Source organism: Physeter macrocephalus, chromosome 18, assembly GCF_002837175.3.
Source record: "Physeter macrocephalus isolate SW-GA chromosome 18, ASM283717v5, whole genome shotgun sequence".
Classification (NCBI taxonomy): domain Eukaryota; kingdom Metazoa; phylum Chordata; class Mammalia; order Artiodactyla; family Physeteridae; genus Physeter; species Physeter macrocephalus.
This window is the reverse complement of record NC_041231.1, coordinates 10,418,404-10,439,454: the sequence shown is the minus strand read 5'-3', so window position 1 is coordinate 10,439,454 and position 21,051 is coordinate 10,418,404. Positions and strand designations below refer to the sequence as shown.

At 50.1% G+C, this 21,051-nt stretch overlaps 1 protein-coding gene across 1 annotated transcript in view; it reads left to right on the top strand.

The window, feature by feature from the left end:
- The window catches only part of SLC6A11 (solute carrier family 6 member 11), a 127,197-nt gene extending 107,900 nt beyond the window's left edge, over positions 1-19,297 (top strand). The window contains exons 9-14 of the mRNA XM_024123923.3: positions 7,227-7,339; positions 10,088-10,225; positions 14,211-14,313; positions 15,133-15,233; positions 16,015-16,185; positions 19,064-19,297. Of these exons, the coding sequence (XP_023979691.1) occupies positions 7,227-7,339; positions 10,088-10,225; positions 14,211-14,313; positions 15,133-15,233; positions 16,015-16,185; positions 19,064-19,216 (779 nt within the window). The 3' untranslated portion in view covers positions 19,217-19,297. The remainder of the gene's footprint in view (positions 1-7,226; positions 7,340-10,087; positions 10,226-14,210; positions 14,314-15,132; positions 15,234-16,014; positions 16,186-19,063) is intronic.
- Positions 19,298-21,051: the final 1,754 nt, after the last annotated feature.

The following is a 21,051-nucleotide window of genomic DNA, read 5'->3' as shown; positions in this document are numbered from 1 at the left end:
TCCGGAGCCTGTGCCCCGCAACGGGAGAGGCCACAACAGAGGAAGGCCCGCATACCACAAAAAAAAAAAAAAAAAAAAAAAAAAAAGGTACAAGTATAAAAGTAACCACTAGAATAAAAACATAAACCTTCCTAAATACCAAAATAATAATAATAATAAAAGTATAAAAAAAGAACGGGGCTTCCCTGGTGGCACAGTTGTTGAGAGTCCGCCTGCCAATGCAGGGGACACGGGTTCATGCCCCGGTACAGTAGGATCCCACATGCCGCGGAGCGGCTGGGCCCGTGAGCCATGGCCGCTGAGCCTGCGCGTCCGGAGCCTGTGCTCCGCAACGGGAGAGGCCACAACAGTGAGAGGCCTGCGTACTGAAAAAAAAAAAAAGAACAAAGAATACACAACTCATAAACTCATAGAGATACATATAAAAATATACATAATTATAAAATATATTGTCAGTTAAGACCAAATATATCAGTCATATCAATAAATGTGAATGACCTTAACTATTAAAAGAAAAAGGTTTTCAATTTGGCTCACAAAATAAGACCTACTCACAGGCATACTTTGTTTTATCGTGCTTCACTTTGTTGTGCTTCGCAGATACTGCATTTTTTACAAATTAATACTTTGTGGCAACCCTGCATACCCAGTTTACTGCGGATAAAATGCTATCAAATAGCACGGAATGCTACAGAGAAATCGCTCTGGAAAAGAAGAGTCAACCGATGCCGCAAACTTCACTGTCGTCTTATTTTAAGGCATTGCCACGGCGACCCCAACCTTCAGCATCCACCACCTGATGGGTCAGCAGCCATCCACATTGCGGCAAGACCCTCCACCAGCAAAAAAATTATGACTCACTGAAGGCTCAGATGATGGTTAGCATTTTTAGTAATCACGTATTTTTTAATTAAGGTATTGTTTTTTTAGACATAATGATATTGTACACTTAGTAGACTACAGTATAGTGTAAACATAACTTTGATATTTGCTGGGAAACCAAAAAAATTGATGTGACTCACTCTATTGTGATATTCACTTTGTTGTGGTGGTCTGGAACTGAGCCTACAGCATCTCTTGAGGTATGCCTGTATGTGCTGTATATAAGAGACACATCTAAAACAAAATGATTCACGAAGCCTGAAAATAAAGGGATAGATGATGATAACAATTCTGATATCAGACAAAGTAGCATTCAAGCCCAAATGCATTAAGCATGACAAAGGATGCTTTTTAATGTTAAAAGCCACAGTTCACAATGAAGATATAACACACACAAAAATGTACGCACTAAATAACACAGCAATAATATTTATGAAGCAAAAACTGCAGGAGATGCAAGGAGACAGAGATAGAAATAAACTAACGATAAGAGAAAACTTTACTAAACACATTTATCAATAAAAGTGAAAGAATGAAAATAAATTAAATACACCCCCTGTTTAGAAAAATAAGAAAAACAACAACAAAATGAACTAAAAGAAGGCACAGGGAAGGAAGTAATAAAGATAAAAGCAGAAAGTAATGAAGTAGAAAATAGAAAAATAGTAGATCTGGTTTTTTAAAAATAATAAATTAAGCAACCTAAATGTCCATCAACAGAGGAAAGGATAAAGAAGATGTGGTACATATATACAATGGACTATTACTCAGGCATAAAAAAGAATGAAATAATGCCATTTGCAGCAACATGGATGGACCTAGAGATTGTCATACTGAGTGAAGTAAGTCAGACTGAGAAAGACAAATATCATATGATATTGCTTGTATGTGGAATCTGAAAAAAGTGTACAAATGAACTTACCTACAAAACAGAAATTGAGTCACAGGTATAGAAAACAAACTTATGGTTACCAGGGGATCAGGGGGTAGGGATAAATTGGGATATTGGAATTGACATATACACACTATTATGTATAAAATAGATACCTAATAAGGGCCTACTGTATAGCACAGGGAACTCTACTCAATACTCTGTAATGGCCTCTTTGGGACAAGAATCAAAAAAGAGTGGATTTATGTATCAATATATGTATAACTGATTCACTTTGCTGTACACCTGAAACTAACACAACATTGTAACTCAACTATACTCTAATAAAAGTTAAAATAATAATAATAAATTAAAATTCTAGGTTTTTAGAAATAAAAATAGGCAAATCACCAGATGATCAAGAAAAAAAAAGCGGGGGGAGAACATGCAAATAGCAAAACTAGAAATGACAAAGGGGAAATAACCATTGAAGCAGAAGACATTTTTAAAAATCATAAAAGATTATTTTGCAATCCTCTTTGCATATAAATTTGAAAACCTAGATGAAATGAATATTTTCCTAGGGAAATAGAGATTGCTAAAATTGACCCCATTTGATTTAGAAAGCTTAAACAGGCCAATTTCCATAGAAGAGATAGACAAAGTTATTGAGGAGCTACCCCACAAAAAACAACAGGCCCAGATGGTTTCTCAGAAGAATTCTACCAAACCTTTGGAACCAGCTAGGCCCAGTGCTCTATAAATTATTCCAGAGCATTGAAAGGGGAGCAAACTTTCCTAACTCATTATATGAAAAGTATAATATTGATACCTAAACCAAATAGACAATGCAAAGAAAGAAAACTACAGATTAATATCACTCATGTGTATTGATGCAGAAATACTAAATAAAATATTAGCAAACTCAAATCCAAAATATTAGAATGCACAATCACATTAAGAAGGTAATATACCATGTCCAAGTAGGATTTATTACAGGAGTAATGTAAGGTTGATTTAACACTAAGAAAGCCATTAATATCACACACTATATTAATAGCCCAAATAAAATAAATCATAAAATTATCTCCATAGATACTGAAAAAGTCTTTGAAAAATTCAACATTTATTCACTATAAAAAATCAAGTAAATGGAAATTGAAGCATATTTTTTTAAATCGGTATGCATATCAAAGTTTGAAAAACAAGTATCTATGATATTCCACCCATCATGTAAGAAAGAAGGAGATAAAATACGTTAAAAATAAACAGAAAATAAATAGAAAGGAGAAAACTTATTAAGTTTTATCAATAATTAATTGTTATTATTAATAAGAATTAATAATATTAATAATTAATACTTTGGTGTAATTATTAATATTTAATTATTAAATATTTTAATTATATTAAATATTAATTATTAACAATAAACTTATTGATTATTTATTTAAAAATAAATAGGAGAAACTAGGAAAGAAAGAGCATGGTTACCTGAAGGGGCGGGTAGAAAAGGGATAGAAAGTGGGGAAGAATAAGAAGTAAGGATGAGAAGGAAGCACCCCTTCCCTGAGTATGTATCTTTATTAGTTCTGACTCTTAGAATCACATTAATATTTCACATACCACCCACAATAAATAGTTGCCTTTTGTGGGTGGAACCAAAATGTAATACAAATAGTGACAAACGAACTTAACTGTATTACAAACGAACAATGCAGCCATACTTAAGAGAATGGGGAAGAAAAGAGCTAACATAAGTGAGTTTCAGGAAGCAGTATATTGACTGGAAACTGTAAGGCTGAAAAAAATTACTGTACCCTTGTTGGTAAAACGAAATGGGTTAGCAATTCTAAACTATTACATGGGTATGTTAGGATTGAACAAACAAGTCAATATAGATAATCTGAGGCAGATTTTTCACAGCCTGAAAAAGAAGTTACAAATAAGGAAAGTAAAGAAGCTAGAATGAACTGTATTAGAATTGGAGGTATAAGTATGGACTTATGGTTTTAATATTTATACAGGTAGATGTGGACACATAGCATGTATGTTTGTGTGGGTAAATATACGTATACACGTTTCCTAGCTTTGTGTGCTGAGCGGGTCTGTGAGCAATGATACTCCAGTAGCAATGAGCATACCTAGTGGTCAGATCTTGGTTTCTAAATGCCATTTAGAAAGGAACCAGAGCCCCTTGGAGAAGCAATTGATTTGAGTGCTGGGGAAGGACAAGATGAAGTTGGAACGTATTATGGTGCCCCTAAAATAAGAAAGTACTCAGAAAAATGTTGGAGGTATGTCAAAAAGACACAGGAATCAATCTGAAGAAGTTCCCAATGGCCAAACCAGGGATAATTTGAATAGCAAAATAAATAATGATAGTATTGGATTATGACCCCTGGAATAAACTTAAGTACCCGATAGTCCATACCTGAAATTAATAAAAAAAATTGAATAAATAAGTGGGTGTGACAGGGAAGCTCTTTCTTACAGAAAAATTCTATTTAGTAAATATAGGAGGAATGAAGAAAATATAAACCCATTAGGCAAACACCATAGGGATAATTGTTGCAGGCAAGATCCACCAATGGATGATAAAATCAATGGGTAAAGTTTTGACTTGAAAGAGAATATTTTCATGATCTCAAAGTATCCTCCCCAAGATGGTTACCAATTACAAAGGGAAGCATGGTAACTTTATAGTGGAGAAAACTGGCATTCACCAACTTACCCAAATGATCAAGGTAAACATCTCCTGTGCTAAGTTTTATTGACATCCTGTGTCCCCTTATATGATAAACTGAGAAAGACCCAGCATCACTTCTATAGTTTTCTTGCCAAAAATACGCATAATCTCAGTTTAATAATGAGAACATCAGACAAACTCACATTGAGGAGCATTCTGCAAAATAATGACCAGTACTCATCCAAAGGTCATGAAAGACAGGAAAGGGCTGAGGAACTGTCTCAGGATGGAGGAGGCTAAAGACAGACAGCCATGAAGTGCAAAGTGGAATCCTGAATTGGATACTGGGACAGAATAAAGGACATAAGGAAAAAAACTGATGGAATATGAGTAAAGTCTGTAGCTTAATTAATAGTATTGTACCGATGTTAATTTCCTAGCTATTAAATATTAAATGCTTTACCGTAAAATCTGAAACAAAGCAAAGATATATGCTGTCTCCACTTCTATTCCATATAATACTGGAATTCCTAGAGAGTGTGATAAGGCAAGAAAAATAAATAAAAAATACTAAGATTGGAAAGGAAGAATAAAAACTGTCTTCATTCATAAACATCACGATTGACCACATAGAGAAGGCCTAAGAAACCTACAGAAAAAAATTACTAAGTGAATTTAGTAAGGTCACAGGATAAAAAGATAATAAACAAAAATCTATTGTATTGTGTATATGCTAGCAACAAACAATTGGAAAATTTTAAACTTCTGATTTTCACAAGACACAATTTAAAAAATGAAAAGGCAAGCCACAGACTTGGAGAAAATATTTATAAGATTTCTCTCTCATAAAGGATTTATATCTCAGGGACTTCCCTGGTGGTCCAGTGGGTAAGACTCCGAGCTCCCAATGCAGGGGGCCCGGGTTCGATTCCTGGTCGGGGAACTAGATCCCGCATGCATGCCGCAACTAAGAGCCTGCATGCTGCAACTAAAGATCCTGCATGCCACACTAAGACCCAGTGCAGGCTAAATAAATAAATACCAAAAAAAAATGTTTAGAAAGGATTTATATCCCAAATATGTTATAAAGAAGTCTCACAACTCAATAAAAAGGAGACAACCCAACCAAAATTGGCAAAGACTCAACAGGCATTTCACAAAAGGAGATGTATGAATGGGCAATAAAGGTATGTGAAGATACTCCACATCATTAGTCATCAAGGAAATAGAAATTAAAAACAGAATGATAAAATAATACTTCAGGCCTGCTATGTTTAAATTTAAAAGACTGACAACATCAGGGACTTCCCTGGAGGTCCAGTGGGTAAGACTCCGCATTCCCAATGCAGGGGGCCTGGTTTGATCCCTGGTTGGGGAACTAGGTCCCGTGTGCATGCCACAACTAAGAGTTCTCATGCCACAACTAAGAAGCCCGTATGCCACAACTAAGAAGTCGACATGCCACAACTAAGAAGTCTGAATGCTGCAACTAAAAGATCCCGCATGCCGCAATGAAGATCCTGCGTGCCACAACTAAGACCCAGTGCTGCACGCATGCACGCACGCATAAATAAATAAATAATAAATAAATAAATAAATGACAACATCAAGTGCTGACAAGGATGTGGAGCCACTGGAACTCTCAAACATTGCTGGTAGGAATGTAAAATGGCACAGTTCACTTCGGAAGTCAGTTGGGCATTTCTTAGAAAGTTAAACATATAATTACCGTATGACCTGGTAATTCCAGGTAGGATGGATAAAGCTAATCTAAGGTGAAAAAAGATCAGTGGTTGACCAGGGCAAAGACAGGGAATGAGGGTGGAGAGACTGCAGAGGGGCCCTGGGGGATGATGGAAGTATTCTGTATCTTGATTTCAGTGGTGGTTATCTGGGTGTATCCACTTTTCAAAACTCATTGAACTGTACACTTAAAGTGAATGCTTATTATAGGTAAATTAGACTTTAACAAGGCTGTTTTTAAGGTAGAAAACAGTCAGAATGAATGTTTTTTGAACATTTACCTTTTTAAATGCTTTCCATATTCTGTGTCATCCCACTGAATTCCCCAAACCACCCTATTAGGTAGGACTACACTGTTCCCATTTTCTAGCTGAGGAGGCAGAGGTAGAGCTCACAGTCAAGAATGAGGGTCTGAACCCTTGACCACTGTGCTATAGGGCTAGAACATCACAATCTCACCCTTGACATTAATAAAGCTTATCCTGAGGATGTGCTAACAAGCCCTCTAATGGGAGCAGCCCAGAGAAGTGAGTGTGGATCTGGGAAATGAGAGGAGACGCCCAAAGGAAGAGGTGGCCTGGGGGGGGGCCAGCATCTGTCCAAGCCTGGACTTCTCAATCCTTACATAGGAATCATTGGGTGCCTGGTCCTTGCCTCACCCTAGACCGACTGAATTAGAATCTCTGGGGTGGGCCTGAGAGCTTGCATTTTAATAAGAATGTCCCCCTCCTACCCCCACCTACCCCAGTAGGAAGAGTAGAGACAGGTCTGTGCAGAGGAAGGTCTGGGTGTCAGACCATCCTGGGCTTGAATCTGACCCTTCCAGACCCTTGCTTCCCTCTCTCTGCCTCAGCTGGCTCATCTGTACAATGGAAATCATAATAGTACCAATAGCATGAGGTTGCTGGGAGATTTACATGATTTGAGTGAGAATTAGGCACAGCACCCGGCACAAAGGAAGCACTCAATACACGTTGGATTAAAATAGCAATTGAACGCGGCATTGAGCTCCACTCAGCACCTTTCTCTCTCCTTCCTCTCCAGGCCCCGGCCTGGCGTTTATCGCTTACCCCAAGGCCGTCACCATGATTCCCCTCTCCCCACTGTGGGCCACCTTATTCTTCATGATGCTCATCTTCCTGGGCCTGGACAGCCAGGTAAGAGGGGAGCCCAGGCTGGGAGGGCAGGGAGCCGGGTATATTGCTCTCCAGAACAGCTCTGAGACCTACACACCACGTCCTGGTCCTTGTCGTCAGAACCACCCAGACCCTGGAGGACCCGGAGATGTGGAAGAGCATCTTCTTCTTCCTTCCTTTATCTCTGGATTGGGGCCCCCGTGTCATGCCGCTGGCGGCCACATGGGTCCTCGGTACCACCACCAGCTACCGCTGCCCCGACATTCCACCTACCTGCCTGTCTCCTCACTGTAGGCTTCTCCCGACCCACCCTCCACTTGGCAGCCCGCCTTCCTCCGTGAAGGCTGTAGAATTAGAACTAGCAATTTATCTGTGCACATTTTCCTTTCTCTCCACGTGAACACGTGCACTTACACCTTCTCGCCCTGTAAAACCCACCCGGCCCGCCCCCCCACCCTCCTCCAATCCTCTCTTTGGTTTTCCTGCCAGAAACGTGTGGCCTCCAGTCTCTCTTCTGTCCCAGAAATCTGCCCCTTGCCATGCTGCTCCATCGTGGCTGGGTTTCCTAAGAGCCCCAGAGAAGGTTTTCCAGCCAAAGCCAGGTGCTCTGCTCTCAGACAGCGGTCTCTTGGCGAGCTGCTGCCCACCCCGCTACCTGTGACCTTGTGCGAGTCACTTAGCACCCAAGCCTGGTGGCTGGTGTGTCTGTCTGTTCAGCCAAGTCCTATTTCTTCCCCTGGATGCTTTCTCAGAAACTGCTAAGCCGAGCTGCGGAAGCACCGGGTGTTTTTGCTGATAATCATTCCATCCATTGTTGCGGGCAGAGGCCTCAGCAGGGATTGGCAGCTTGTGTGACAGTGACAGGCCTGTCTCCGCAGGGGGTGTGGGGTCTGGGCCTCGGCTCTGTGAGTCCCCGGGCTGAGCCAGGGCAGCATTAGGACAGAGACACTTGGTTTGCAAAGGGGAACTGGGGGCCCAGAGGTCTGGCCTGGATGGCTGCTCTGCTCACCCCGAGGTGTAAATGGCATGGGCTTTGTGCCTGGGCTGTGTCCTCAGTTCTCAATCATGATAACGACATGGGCTGGGAGTCCCCTTTTGTTATCCTCATTTTGCAGAGGAAGAAACGGCGGCTCAGAAATGCTGAGTGACTTGCTGGGACATGCACCCAGGTCTGTGTGCTTCTTAGCCCACCTGCTCTGATGTCACTTCAGTTTAGGTGTTGGATCAACAGGCTCCCTGGAATCTCCTTCCTTCCCTGGGGACCCTGGAGAAAGGACGAGCACGGCCAGCCTTGCTGCAGAGGCAGGGCAGTCTGGTGGCTAGGAGTCCGGGTGTCGAAGCCAGATAGGGCTGGGTTTGAGTCCCAGCTGCATAACTCTGGCCAGCTGTGTGACTCTGGACTAGTCACCTCACCTCTCTGTGCTACAGTCCCTTTGCACAATAAGGATAGAAATCCGTACCCTAAGGAGGTGGACGTGAGCCAGAAAGGATTTGGAGCCAAAGAATGGCTCCAGGGAAGCGGGGGAGTGCCCCACAGAGGTGACAGCCAGCCTCTGGAACAAGATTGCCTGGTTCAAATTCTGGCCCTAATATGTTATACCTCTGATCTCAGGGAAAGTTGCTTACACCCCTATGCTTCCGTGTCTTCATTTACAAAACGGGTAATAATAGGACCTAACACCTAGAGATTAAATAAATTAATATCTGTTAACTGCTTAGAACGGAGCGTGACACGCGACAAGCACCATGTGTTTGCCATTGTTGTTAGTATTCATTTATTAAACATTTTCTGAGCATCTCCTCTGTGCCACTGGAAACAGATGAAAACGATGTGGCCTCTGCCCTCCAGGGTCTCACCTTCTTGCTAGGAGACAGATCAAGGGCTATCACGGGCCCCACAAGATGAGGGATATGGACTAGGCATGGAAGAGAAGGGAGATCTGTTCTGCCCAAGTAGGAGGCAAGGAGGAGCAGTCAGGAAAAGGCTCATGCAGGAGGTCTGCCCACAGTGCTGGGAGAACCCAGGCAGGGGGGTAGGGGTGTGCTGGGATATTTGGGCTGGGTGTTGATGGGTGAGTAGGAGTGTAACTTATCCTGTACCCAGCCCTGTCTCAGCATGGTGGGACACAGATGCCTAGTGGCTCAGGCTCTGCCGTTGAAGCCTGCCCAGCCCAAACGCAAGAGCTGGGTGTTAGCTCACCTGACTGTCCTCCCCCCAGCAGAGGGTCACTTGCCCACCAGAAGCAAAGGGCAGGGGAAATGTCACAGGCCTGGAGGACAAAGCAAGTCAAGTCCCACCCACAGACCAGAGCCTGCCAGCAGCAGAGCCCTCAGCTCTCAGGACAGTTACAAGGACTCCCAACTTGCTTCCCAGGCAGAGGCTGGGTCTCATTTAAGTCGTTGACCCCAGAACAGGGCCCAGCACATAGGCACGTGATAGGCAGCATGGTGGGAGAAGGAATTCTAGAGTCAGGAGACCTCATGTCAAGTCCTGACCCTGCCACTTCCTTGCTGAGAGACTTTGGGCAGGTCACTTTCCCTCTCTGAGCCTCAGGGTCCTCATGTGTTAAATGGGCCTCTGCCGGAGTTCTGTAAACGCCGGGATTATTGTTTTTATTCTTGGGCCCTCCATCAGGGTAAGTGTGGGAAAGAAGGTGAGACCCAGTGGAAAGGAAGCCCAGGGTTTAAGGCTGCTGTGCTTGCCTGGAGCCAGGCCACTAAGAACGGCCTTTCTCTTGGGTTTCACACCATCATTTCTACCCGGTCCAGTTTGTGTGTGTGGAAAGCCTGGTGACCGCCGTGGTGGACATGTACCCCGAGGTCTTCCGGAGGGGCTATCGGCGGGAGCTGCTCATCCTCGGCCTGTCGGTCACCTCCTATTTTCTGGGCCTCGTGATGTTAACGGAGGTGAGTGATAAGGATACAGGTAGGTGACGTGAACAGGGTAGCACAAGGGTTAAGCGCCTGGGCTTTGGGTTAGCGGATCTGACATTGACTAGCTGTGTGACCCTGGCTCCAGGTCCAGCACTGCTCGGGGACTCCGTGTTCTGATGTTTGTAGTGGGTTGCTGTGAGACTCCATGGAAGTTTTCATTAAGCCCTTAGCACAGTGTCCTGCATGTGTAAGTGCTTAGCTCAAGGTCTCCACTTCACCGCCAGAGGGAATAAAACTCCCAGAGGGAAAGGCTGGGTTTACCTGGTCATCGTGAACGTCTGGATGCCGGGGCCACCCCTCGTAGTAACTTCTGGGTGAAGGGGACAGTGTCAGCTACGGAACCCTCAACTAGTTACTATTATCGGCCTCAAGTTCAGAGGAGGCTTTTCTGGGGCATCACTGAGAATGGGCATGAGAAACTGGGCACCTTCCGGTGCTGTGTGCTCCCGCCCCAGCCCTTCATGTGTGCCCTCTTCTTGTCTCTGCCTGGGGTCAGGAGGGGCTCATCACGGCCCTAAATTAAGACTGTCTCATAAAGCCATGGTTCTCTTCCCTCCTGCAGCCATCCTGTCTAATAAATACTTTCTTAAGTGCCTTGGGAAGGTGAGATTAGATATCTTTTTATCCACACTCACAAAATTAATTAATTTTCAAAGCCAAGCCACCACCCACCAAAAAGCCTAAAAACTGTTGTCTGGAGACAAGTAGAGGTTTTGTAAGAAACATGGAAAGAAATGAGGGAATTCAGAGTCTGCCAAAGCAGCTGATATGGTACTGAAGTCGGTCTGTTGATCGTCATCCTCCCCTTCTCAGTTCAAATGCCACCTCCTCCTGGAAGCCTCCTCTGCTTTCCTTCCCATTCAGGACTTCATTCTAAGCTCAGCTCAGCCTCCCTCTGGCCATGACAATGACCTGTCTGTTCACCTGCTGCCCCCACCAGGCCCCGAGGTCCTCAAGAACAGGAGCTGGCCTTGAGCTGCTCTGCACCCTTGGGACCTGGCACGGGGTGGGCTCTGGGGCCTGGTGGCTGGTGTTATTACTGCTCCTAGTCATTGTCACATTAATGGGAGTGATAATCAGCGTTTGAGCAAATGAATGGTGCAGCACTTCCCGTTTCCTCCTCTTCTCTCCCCACGTGGAGAACCAGGGAGGCAGTGAGCAGGGCCTCCTGAAGTGCTGATTAATTATGCAAAGTAGAGTCTTTTGTCACACACAAATTGGGGGGTTAACCTGATGCCTTAAAAAGGCTGGTGGCGCTACAAGAAGAGCAGGCATTGGCGGGCGTCCCCGGCTTGCAGCAGGCAGGTGGAGGGCCCTCCTGGACACCGGCCCTGGGTGCCCTGCTCACAGAGCCTTCCAGCCCACCCTCATCCAGGCCTCGGGTCTGCCCCGGGGCACCTGGGGCCCCAGCCCCTCAGGGAGCCAGCGCTGCGTCTTCCCAGGACAAGCGTGTCCTTGAGTGATCACACCGGGAACTTCAAACTGCCAAATGGGCCCTGTCGGCCTCAGTAATTGCTGGCGGGATCTTCTCCCTCATTTAAACACATTTAAAGCTCTGCTCTAGGGAAGAACTAGTCCTCAAATATCTGATCTTCCCCTGAGGCGGGGTGGTGGGTGGTGAAGGGCACGGGCTCTGCAGCCAGACACTTGGGCTCAGTCCTCAGCCCCACGGCTGGGCAGCTGGGTGACCTGTGGTGCGTATTCTCACTGGCCCGGGCCTCGGCTTCCCCGCCGTGAGCACTGAGGATAACTGTGGCGCCTGCCCTGTGATCACGCTGTGCAGGAATAGCTAGACTGAGACCTGGGGACCAGTTACAACAGAGCTGGCACTTGGAGAGCACTGCGTTAAGGCTTCCTTCTGCGTTGTTTTTTGTTTTTGTCTTTGTTTTGTTTTGTTTTGCGGTACGCAGGCCTCTCACTGCCGCGACCTCTCTCGCTGCGGAGCGCAGGCTCCGGACGCGCAGGCTCAGCGGCCGTGGCTCACGGGCCCAGCCGCTCCACGGCACGCGGGATCCTCCCAGACCGGGGCACGAACCCGCGTCCCCTGCATCGGCAGGCGGACTCCCAACCACTGCGCCACCAGGGAAGCCCCTTCTGGGTTTTTTTAATGTATGATGTTTGTGGCAGGAGACCCTCGGGAGAGCAATTAGGAGGGCAGTCCTGGGTTTAACTCAGAAAGCTCCTTACCCTCAGAGACCTGAACACCTGCCATATCTGTCACAGACAGGAGGCCCCAGACCAGATATGGCCCAGCGATCCATGTTGTTTCCCCCTCACTGTGATTTTTTAAGAAGACGAAGAGGTTACCAAAATGAAAGAGAAACATTTCTCAAGAAAATTTGGTTTTTGGCATCTTCCAGAAAATCTGCAGATCTGGCTGCCCAGGCCTACGTCCCCCAGCAGCAATCGACTGGAGTTGTGTGGCCACGTGGGGCCTATGCTCTCCAGTTAGCCACAGTCCCCACCACTCCCTGCTGTCACACACTAGGACCACTTGGACTCAGCACTGAGATGTTGCCCCTGATCTAGTTGAAGAGATGAATGAGGAAACAAATAGTCCCAGGGTGTGTGGTCTTTCACATGACAGAAGGAGGCCCGGGGGCTTTGGGAACACAGAGGAGAAGCTTAGTCCCAAGAGGTCCCCATGGCAGACACATAAGGAGGCTGTCCAGGCTTCATCCTGGCCTCTTAACCCCGTCCTGTCCTGGCATTTGGAACACCTCCCCCAACCCGACCCTCCCTCCCTTTTGTACTTTTATTTCTGCTGCTTTTGATCGTCCCGCTAAGGACTCTCATTGTGTTGTAGGATTTTCTTCACGGATCCCAGCCCTTCCCACACCTGCATCTGGCCTCCCCTCCTCTGCCCACCCAGACGCCTCCCCTGCCTCCCAGAGATCTTCCCGGGATCACCTTGGCCAGCCAAGCGTGCACCTCCCTGGCCTTCCACTGAACTTAATCATCAGAGATTTGCATATCACAGAGCTGGCCCACTTTGTTCCTGCATCCCACAACGATTGCGCACCTACTGCGTGCCGAGTCTTTGGCCAGAAACAGGGACACAGCTGTGGACAAGCCATTCAGAGTCCCTCCCCAGTGGGGCATTCCCTCCATATGATTCAACTTGCACTTACAGGGACATACTGCAAGCCGGGCCCTGCGCTGAGGGTGGGAGGCACACAGAGGACCAGTGCAGGGGCCTTCCCAGCGGGAGCGCAGAGCTAACAGAGTAGCTGATGGCGGAACACTTTTTTTTTTTTTAAACCATGAATCCTTAAAATGTGCTATGGAGGCCCAAAGAAAGAACGAGGCTGTCAGGGAGGGCTGCTTGGAGGAGGTGACATTTGAGATGAGCTTTGAAGGAACTTATCCAGTGAAAGGGAATAGCATGTGCAAAGGCACAGCAGTGAGACGGTCCCTTGGTGTGTCCAGGCGGGAGCATGTTGAGGGGGGCTGTGGGAAGGGGAGCTGAGGCCCGGCGAGGAGGGCAGCCCTGGCTGGCAGGCTGGAGGAAGCCAAGGGGTAATTGTAAACTGTGGGGTGACATGGTTGGATTTGCAGGTTGGAAAGGTCTCTGTGAAAGCTGGTGTGTGGGGAAGGGTAGGAGAGGGAGGCTGGAGGCAGGGAGGCCGGTGGGGAGGCTGTCGCAGCCACCTGGAGAGAGGTGCTGAGCCTTCCCAACCTCCAGTCTCTGGTCTTCTGTGTTGTCTCTGACGTTTGGGGAGCAGGGACAAGACAAACCATCGCAATCTCAGCAACCCCCAGAGGGTGGTCTTAGGGGGTGCCCAGGTATGGTGGGCGAAGTGTTCCAGGACCCTGGGGAGACCAGTCTGTCCTGGTGGAAGTGAGTCCCGGCTGGTGGTAGCCGCAGGGCAGAGAGCCCTTCCCAAGGCCAGCTGGCTGACTCTGCTGTCCAGTGTGTCTGTCACTCTGTCCATATTTCTGTCCTCTCACTTCCCAGGGTGGCATGTACATCTTCCAGCTCTTTGACTCCTACGCCGCCAGTGGGATGTGCCTTCTCTTTGTGGCCATCTTTGAATGCATCTGCATCGGCTGGGTGTACGGTGAGTCGAGGCTGAGCCCTCCCACACCCCAGAGGCCACCATGGTGCCCAGCACGTGGGCACCCGGGACCCAGCTGGGCCTGGGTTCCCTGCGGCTGGTCTCCATCTGCGTCAACCTCTTCGTCCTCCCCTCAGGGACTTCTTGTCCTTTCCCACTTGTCGGGAGACCCTCCTGCTTTTATATGCCTGCAGCAGAGGGAGGGGTTCCAGGCTCAGGCACTGGGACCTTGATTCTGTCCTTCTGCCCCTGAGGCTCAGTTTTCCCATCTGCAAAATGGAGTACTATAAAAAATCACCATGTCTCCGAGCAGGAGGTAACGTAGGCAAAGCAGCCAGCCCAGTGCCTGGCCCTCAGGCAGCACGTGCCTTCTGGTTCCCCAAACCATATGAGTGCGTGAGGGTTGCTGGGCTGGATGATGAGTCACACTCCCAAGTGTGGTTCAGGAATAGACACCCCGCAGGCCACCCGTCCGGCCCTCACCTTCAGAGCCCTGACCCCCGCCCCCACGCAGGTCAGCCAGCCCCTCGCCCTGCCTCAAAGGGACCACCTTCCTCCTTTCCCCCAGAAACTCCTGCCCGTTTCCTGGACCTCACTGCCCAAGGTCAGAAGGGGTCTTCCCAATATTGAACCAGAGTCCCTTCTACTGCAGTTTATCCTGACACCTCACATATGTAACACGTTGGTGGTTTTTAAGCGGGAAATAGGGCTCCTGCCGAAATTTGTCTCGGGCTGGGGAAACCAGACGCTCATAGCCTTCCCTCTGAGTCTTGTACAGAAATCTTCTGGGGTGTGTGTGCCCGTCTTCTTTATTCTGGACAGGAAGCAACCGCTTCTATGATAACATCGAAGACATGATTGGCTACCGGCCGTTGTCGCTCATCAAATGGTGCTGGAAAGTCGTGACCCCCGGGATCTGTGCGGTAAGGGCCCTGCCAGGAGCCGCCTGCAGCCCACCCTCCCACCCACCCACGTACTTCTGCACGCCAGAGCCCAGACCTGGCCGAGGCCGAGACTGAGGAGGTGATGTCCCCCGGGGACCCTCTGTGCCGTCAGAAAGTCCGAGGCACCTGACACTTTTCAAAGCCGGCATTATGGGGACAGCCCCTGGGCTTGGCCAGGGGGCCTCACTAGGACCCCAGCCCTGCCACCAGCTTGCTGTGTGATTGTGAGCAAATCACCTCCCTTCCTGGGACCTCAGGTTCTATGCCTGCATATGTATAGAAGACGTCTGGCACCTCCCTCTGCGGTGGCCGAGGGTCCCATGAAAGGCATTTGGCTCTGCTGTTCACAGTGAAGCAACAGCGTGAGGGTAAAGAGGGGCTCGCGCTCTGCCCCTCACATCAGACCGGGAGAGGCCTTTGTCAGAGGATGTTTAATTAAAAAAACAAAACCCCCTGCTCTTCACCCAGTTCTTGGCACTGGAAGTGTCTCAGAGCATCTTCACAAACCATCTTAGTTCTGAAAGGGAGGTTTGAGACCAGCCCTGAGAGGTAGCTAGGAAAAAATAATAATTCCTGACTGGGCAGAGGCTGGGGGAGGGTCTCCTGGGATCTGTGGGGGTCAGTTCCCCGTGTTTCTCGCTGTGGACCCAGCCGGGCCTCACGTCTCCGAGGCCGCCACACGGGGTTGACTGTCTCCCCTGCTGGCTGCCCGCACGCAGGCTGAGGGCCGCCCCAGGGACCTTTCCCCGTCTCCTCGCAGGGCATCTTCATCTTCTTCCTGGTCAAGTACAAGCCCCTCAAGTACAACAACATCTACACCTACCCCGCCTGGGGCTATGGCATCGGCTGGCTCATGGCCCTGTCCTCCATGCTCTGCATCCCGCTGTGGGTCTCCATCAAGGTGTGGAAGACGGAGGGGACGCTGCCGGAGGTGAGCAGCCTGGGAGGAGGGCTCAGCAAGGGCGGCTCAGAGGTGGCGGGTATGGCTCAGGGCAGGGCTGGCTGTGCTGGGAGGGCTGGTGAGTGTGGGCACAGCCATGGGCACGTCTGGGTCCCCGCTTCCTCATCTGGGCAATGGGTGTGATGAGAACGTGCCCCTACGTGTCTCCCAGGGAAGCCCGGCCAGCTCCTCCTTGGCGGGTATTCGTCAGTACTGCTGTGCTGAGGCCTCGGGTTGAGACGTTTTCCCTGAGCTCAGCCTCAGTTTCCTCATCTGTAGAATGGGTCAACAGCGGTCCCTCACTTACAGAGGTTGTTTGAGGACTCAGTGAGTATGCAGAGGGAAAGCACTTAGACCAGGACCTGGGAGAGAGAGAAGAGACCGAGTGTTAGCTCTTACTGCTCTGTTGATTCTGTTCATTAAGGACCCCATTCCCAGGGCACAGGGAGAGGGTCTGACATTTGTGGAACATCTATCCTGTGTCATCGCTGCGCCAAGCTCTCTCCGTGCTGCATCTCCTCTAGTCCTCAGAGACATTAAGTCATTCGCCTAGGATCACACAGCCAAAAATTAGCAAACCAAAATTTTTTAACAATTTTATTGAGGTGTGTTTTCTATATCACATCATAAAATTCACCCATTTCAGGTATACAATTCAGTGGGGGTTTTTTTTTAATAACTTTCTGTGTAGTGCAGTCATCGCCATAAACCAGTTTGCAAATATTTCTATTTATTTATTTATTTTATTTATTTATTTTTAAGATCCCTGGTGCCCATTCCCAGTAAGCCCTGTTCCCAAGCCCAGACACGCACAAATCTGTCTCTGTGTGTGTGCCTCTTATGGGCGTTTCCTGCCGGTGGAATCCTGCAGTATGTGGTCTCTTGGTAGCAGAGTGAATTCGGACCCCAACCCGTCATACCCGCCGCACCCACTCTCTCTTCACTCTCCTTTCCCACCCGCTGGCAGATCAGAAGGTCTGAGTCAGCTTCTCGCCCATTTTGCAAACTGTCTGCTGTGTGCCAGACGCTGCTCTAAGCCACCTACAGGCACTAGGCCACTGAATCCTCACAGCAGTCCTGTGAGGTGGAGGAGCTTCCTGTCCCCATGTCACAGGTGAGGAAGCTGAGCACAGAGAAGTGAAGCAAGTTACCCAAGGGCACACAGCCTCCGAGTGATGGAGCAGGTACCCTGTGCCCCCCGCCCCCGCCTCGTTCCTGCCCCAACGCAGCACCCCAGGGCTCTCGGGGCTGACCTGTGTCTCACAAGCAGGCGGCCTGTGTGCAGACACGCACAGGCAAGAGCCAGCTCTCCTGCCCAGCCAGGTGCCTGAGCTCCAGAAAAGCCAGGAGGGGCAAGCTGAGAGGGAAGGTCCCTTTCTCCAGCCTGCTCGTGCCCTCGGAGCAAGTCAGGGCCCTCCGCTCCCGCAGGGAATGTAGGTCAAGGGCAGTTGTTAATTCTGGGTTGGGACCAGACGTGTCCAGAGGAGAGCAGCCCTGGAGCCCTAACACCTTGGCCATGGCAGGGCCCTGCCAGTTAATTCACCTCCCTCCATTTCCAGAAGGTTCTGCCCGCTGATGGGAAGGATCTGGAAGGAAAAATGGGGTCAGAGAATTGCTGTGAGGGTGGGTAGTCTGTGCTAAGAGCTGTGGATGGGTCAACAAATCTGAGGCCACCTCATGACAACACTAGAGGCAGGTGCCACTGTGACCCCCTTAGACAGATGCGGGAACGAGGCACAGAGGATTAAGTTCTTGCCCGAGTTAAGTGGTGGGACTGGGAGTCAAGCCCAGGTGTCTGGTTCCAGAGCCCGTGTTCCCAGCTCCCGTCCTGTGTCAAGAGCCTAGCACCGTGCCTGGCACCCAGGAGGTGCTCGGCATGGCCGAGGGGTGGGCGGGGGTGCGGGATCTGCCTGTTAATCCCACCCGGGGAAGGATAGGTCCAGCCTCTCTCAAGCATGGCAGGATCTGAAAGAGAAAACAGAACCTTGATCATAAGAAACCAGCCGCCCCAAAGTCTTCCCAGCCTTCCTGGGGAGAAGGTTTATGCCCAGGAAAGGCCTCCCAAATCCTGGCCTGATGTCTTCTGGAGGTGCACATGAGGCTGAGGTGTGGGACCCGAGTCCGGGCCGAGGGGGCAGGAGCGTGTGTCCAGGGTCTGCCCGTGGCCTCCACTCCCTCATCGGTAGAGTAGACGATGGCCACCCCGTCTGCGCCCAGCCCAGAGCCGGCCAGTCTGCCAGGCGGCGTGAGGCTGTGGCCTTAGGGATGACGTTTCCGTCTTCAGACACACACCGCCTGTTCCCCTGGATGGGGGAGCGTGATGACAGCCTTTTGTGGGAAACGTACCCGTTTATCCAGCGATCATTGTATGAACGGCTCTGGAGGTGCCGTAGCTCATTCTCACAGCAGCCCTTCGGGCAGGTACTCCTATCCCATTTCACAGATGGGAAAACACAGCTCAGAGATGCTAGGTGACTTGCCCCCCATGTAGTGAGGCTGTGCAGCGGCTCACACCCCAGCTTCTCTGTCTCCACGGGAGGAGAGATGCAGCGAGCAGCCCTGGGTACAGCTCTCACGTCCTGGCCACCTGCAGCGGGCCAGGTACAGCGCGGGCACTTCCGCTCACTGTCTCCGTACTCCTCATCCAGCGATAGCAGTGGGTACCCTGGTGTCCCCGTGTCCGGGGGTGGGGGCGGGAAACTGAGACCCGGAGGTCCACGCATCGTCCAGGACAGAGCTCTGAGTGGCAGGGTTGGGGCTGGTGGCTCCACTGCCCCGAGGCGTCCACCGTGCCGTTGGGAGGCGCCAAGGCAGGCCCAGGACCCTGGCAGCCGCTCTCAGACAGCTCTTTTCCTCTCCAACCATGTAGAAATTCCAGAAGTTGACGACCCCCAGCGCCGATCTGAACATGCGGGGCCAGCTTGGGGCAGGCCCACGGACGGTGATGGTTAATGACTGTGACGCCCAACTCACGGGTGATGGGACCATTGCAGCTATCACAGAGAAGGAGACGCGCTTCTGAGCGCCACTGCCGCCTTGATGCCTCTCCTGCTCCTCGTCCCCGCCGTCCCCGCCGTCCCCGCCGTCCCCGCCCTGTGTACAAATGAATACCTGAACCACCTACTTCACCTAATGGTAGAGGCTTGCTCGTTTTGCACAGGATTTATTAACAAGTTAATCTTAAGGTGGCCGCACCCACTCTGGTTTCAAGTCACATCCCCTCCTCGCCCCCCAGTGGCCGTGTGAGTAACAGTACGAAGAGATAATTCTGTACAGGGACTAGTATCATCCTCTTGTGCTAGGACGGTTTTAACCAGCGTTTTCTAGGGGTTAGGAAGTTGTATCATAGGGTCAGACTTTTATACTCGGGCTCTGGGGCAGGTGGGCGGGAGCAACGCCTGTCCCCCTCGGTCAGCCTTTGAACCGACCGGTTCGTGTCCCGCCTTTGTCCCTGACCCCGCAGCTGCCCTTCCTCGGCGCTGCCGTGCTTCCCCTTCAGCTGCTCCCTTTCCCATCCCCAGCTTCCTAGAGGTGGGTTTGCAGACAGCAAGGCTGCGTCAGAGAAGAAGAAGTCCCAGCAGACTCAGGACTCCTGGGTGGCAGGCCCTCCTCTTCCCTGGTCCCACCGAGTGATCTGGGGCACTTCCCTCCCCTCTCGGGCCTCAGCTTCTGCGTGTCCCCAGTGGGGAGGGCTGGATCAGGTGACCTCTGAGGTTCTGCCCACCTGGCTTCATCTCTTGGGGATGCTCTGCGTGCCTCCTGGGCTTGCAGACCTGCTGTTGATCTTGGGTTCTTCTGAAGACTTACAGGTGGGCAGTCCCTCACCCCTCACCCCCTTATTTAAAATCAAGTTTATCATGGAAACTATGTGGTTTGATTTCATCCATGAGCCTTCCCATCCTCGAGACCAGCCAGGCCCTCGGCCCTGTGGCAGGGCTCCTCCTGGCCGTCTGCTTGCACCCTCCGCTCTGCCTCTCTGTCCTCCTCAGCAGGGCTGGCTGGAGCTGCCTGCGCGCTGGTTCTCGGGCCCAGGCAGCAGCCTCTCTTCTGCTTGCGGCTGTCTGTCCTGCCACTGCCCCCGCCGGGATCTGCATTGTAGGACCTTCCAGCAGCCTCCAGGGCGGGAGCTATGGTTGGGCCTGGAGCCTGGTTTCCTCCTCCAGCCCCTTCTTTGTCCCCCTGCCTCGTTTTCTCCCTCTCCTGCCATCCTGTGACCTCCAGTCCCTCCCCATCCTTCCTATCACCAGCAGAACCCTGGAGTTTTCACAAGGCTTCTTCCCTACCTTTTTCCCAGGGGCCAACCCACCTGCCTCTCTGGCCAGGGAGCTGAGAAGCCTCAGCCTCACTGATGGGGAGATGGGGGCTCCCACCCCTCCCTCGGTCTAGGAAGGTGGCTGGTGCTGCTCCAGGCCTCTCTGGCTGACACCCCTCTTCTTCTTCTTTTTTTTTTTTTTTTTGCGGTACGCGGGCCTCTCACCGCCGCGGCCTCTCCCGTTGCGGAGCACAGGCTCCGGACCCGCAGGCTCTTTTTTTTTTGCGGTACGCGGGCCTCTCACCGCCGCGGCCTCTCCCGTTGCGGAGCACAGGCTCCGGACACGCAGGCTCAGCGGCCACGGCTCACGGGCCCAGCCGCTCCGCGGCACGTGGGATCCTCCCGGACCGGGGCACGAACCCGTGTCCCCTGCATCGGCAGGCGGACTCTCAACCACTGCGCCACCAGGGAAGCCCCTCTCTTCTTTAATTGGATTTGACGTCAAGCCTCTGCCTTGGATCCTGAGTTATATGGGGACACGGAAGGTGCATTCTTTATCCTTTTCCTTTATGTTCCCTCTCTTATTCGGTGGAAATGCGAGTTTT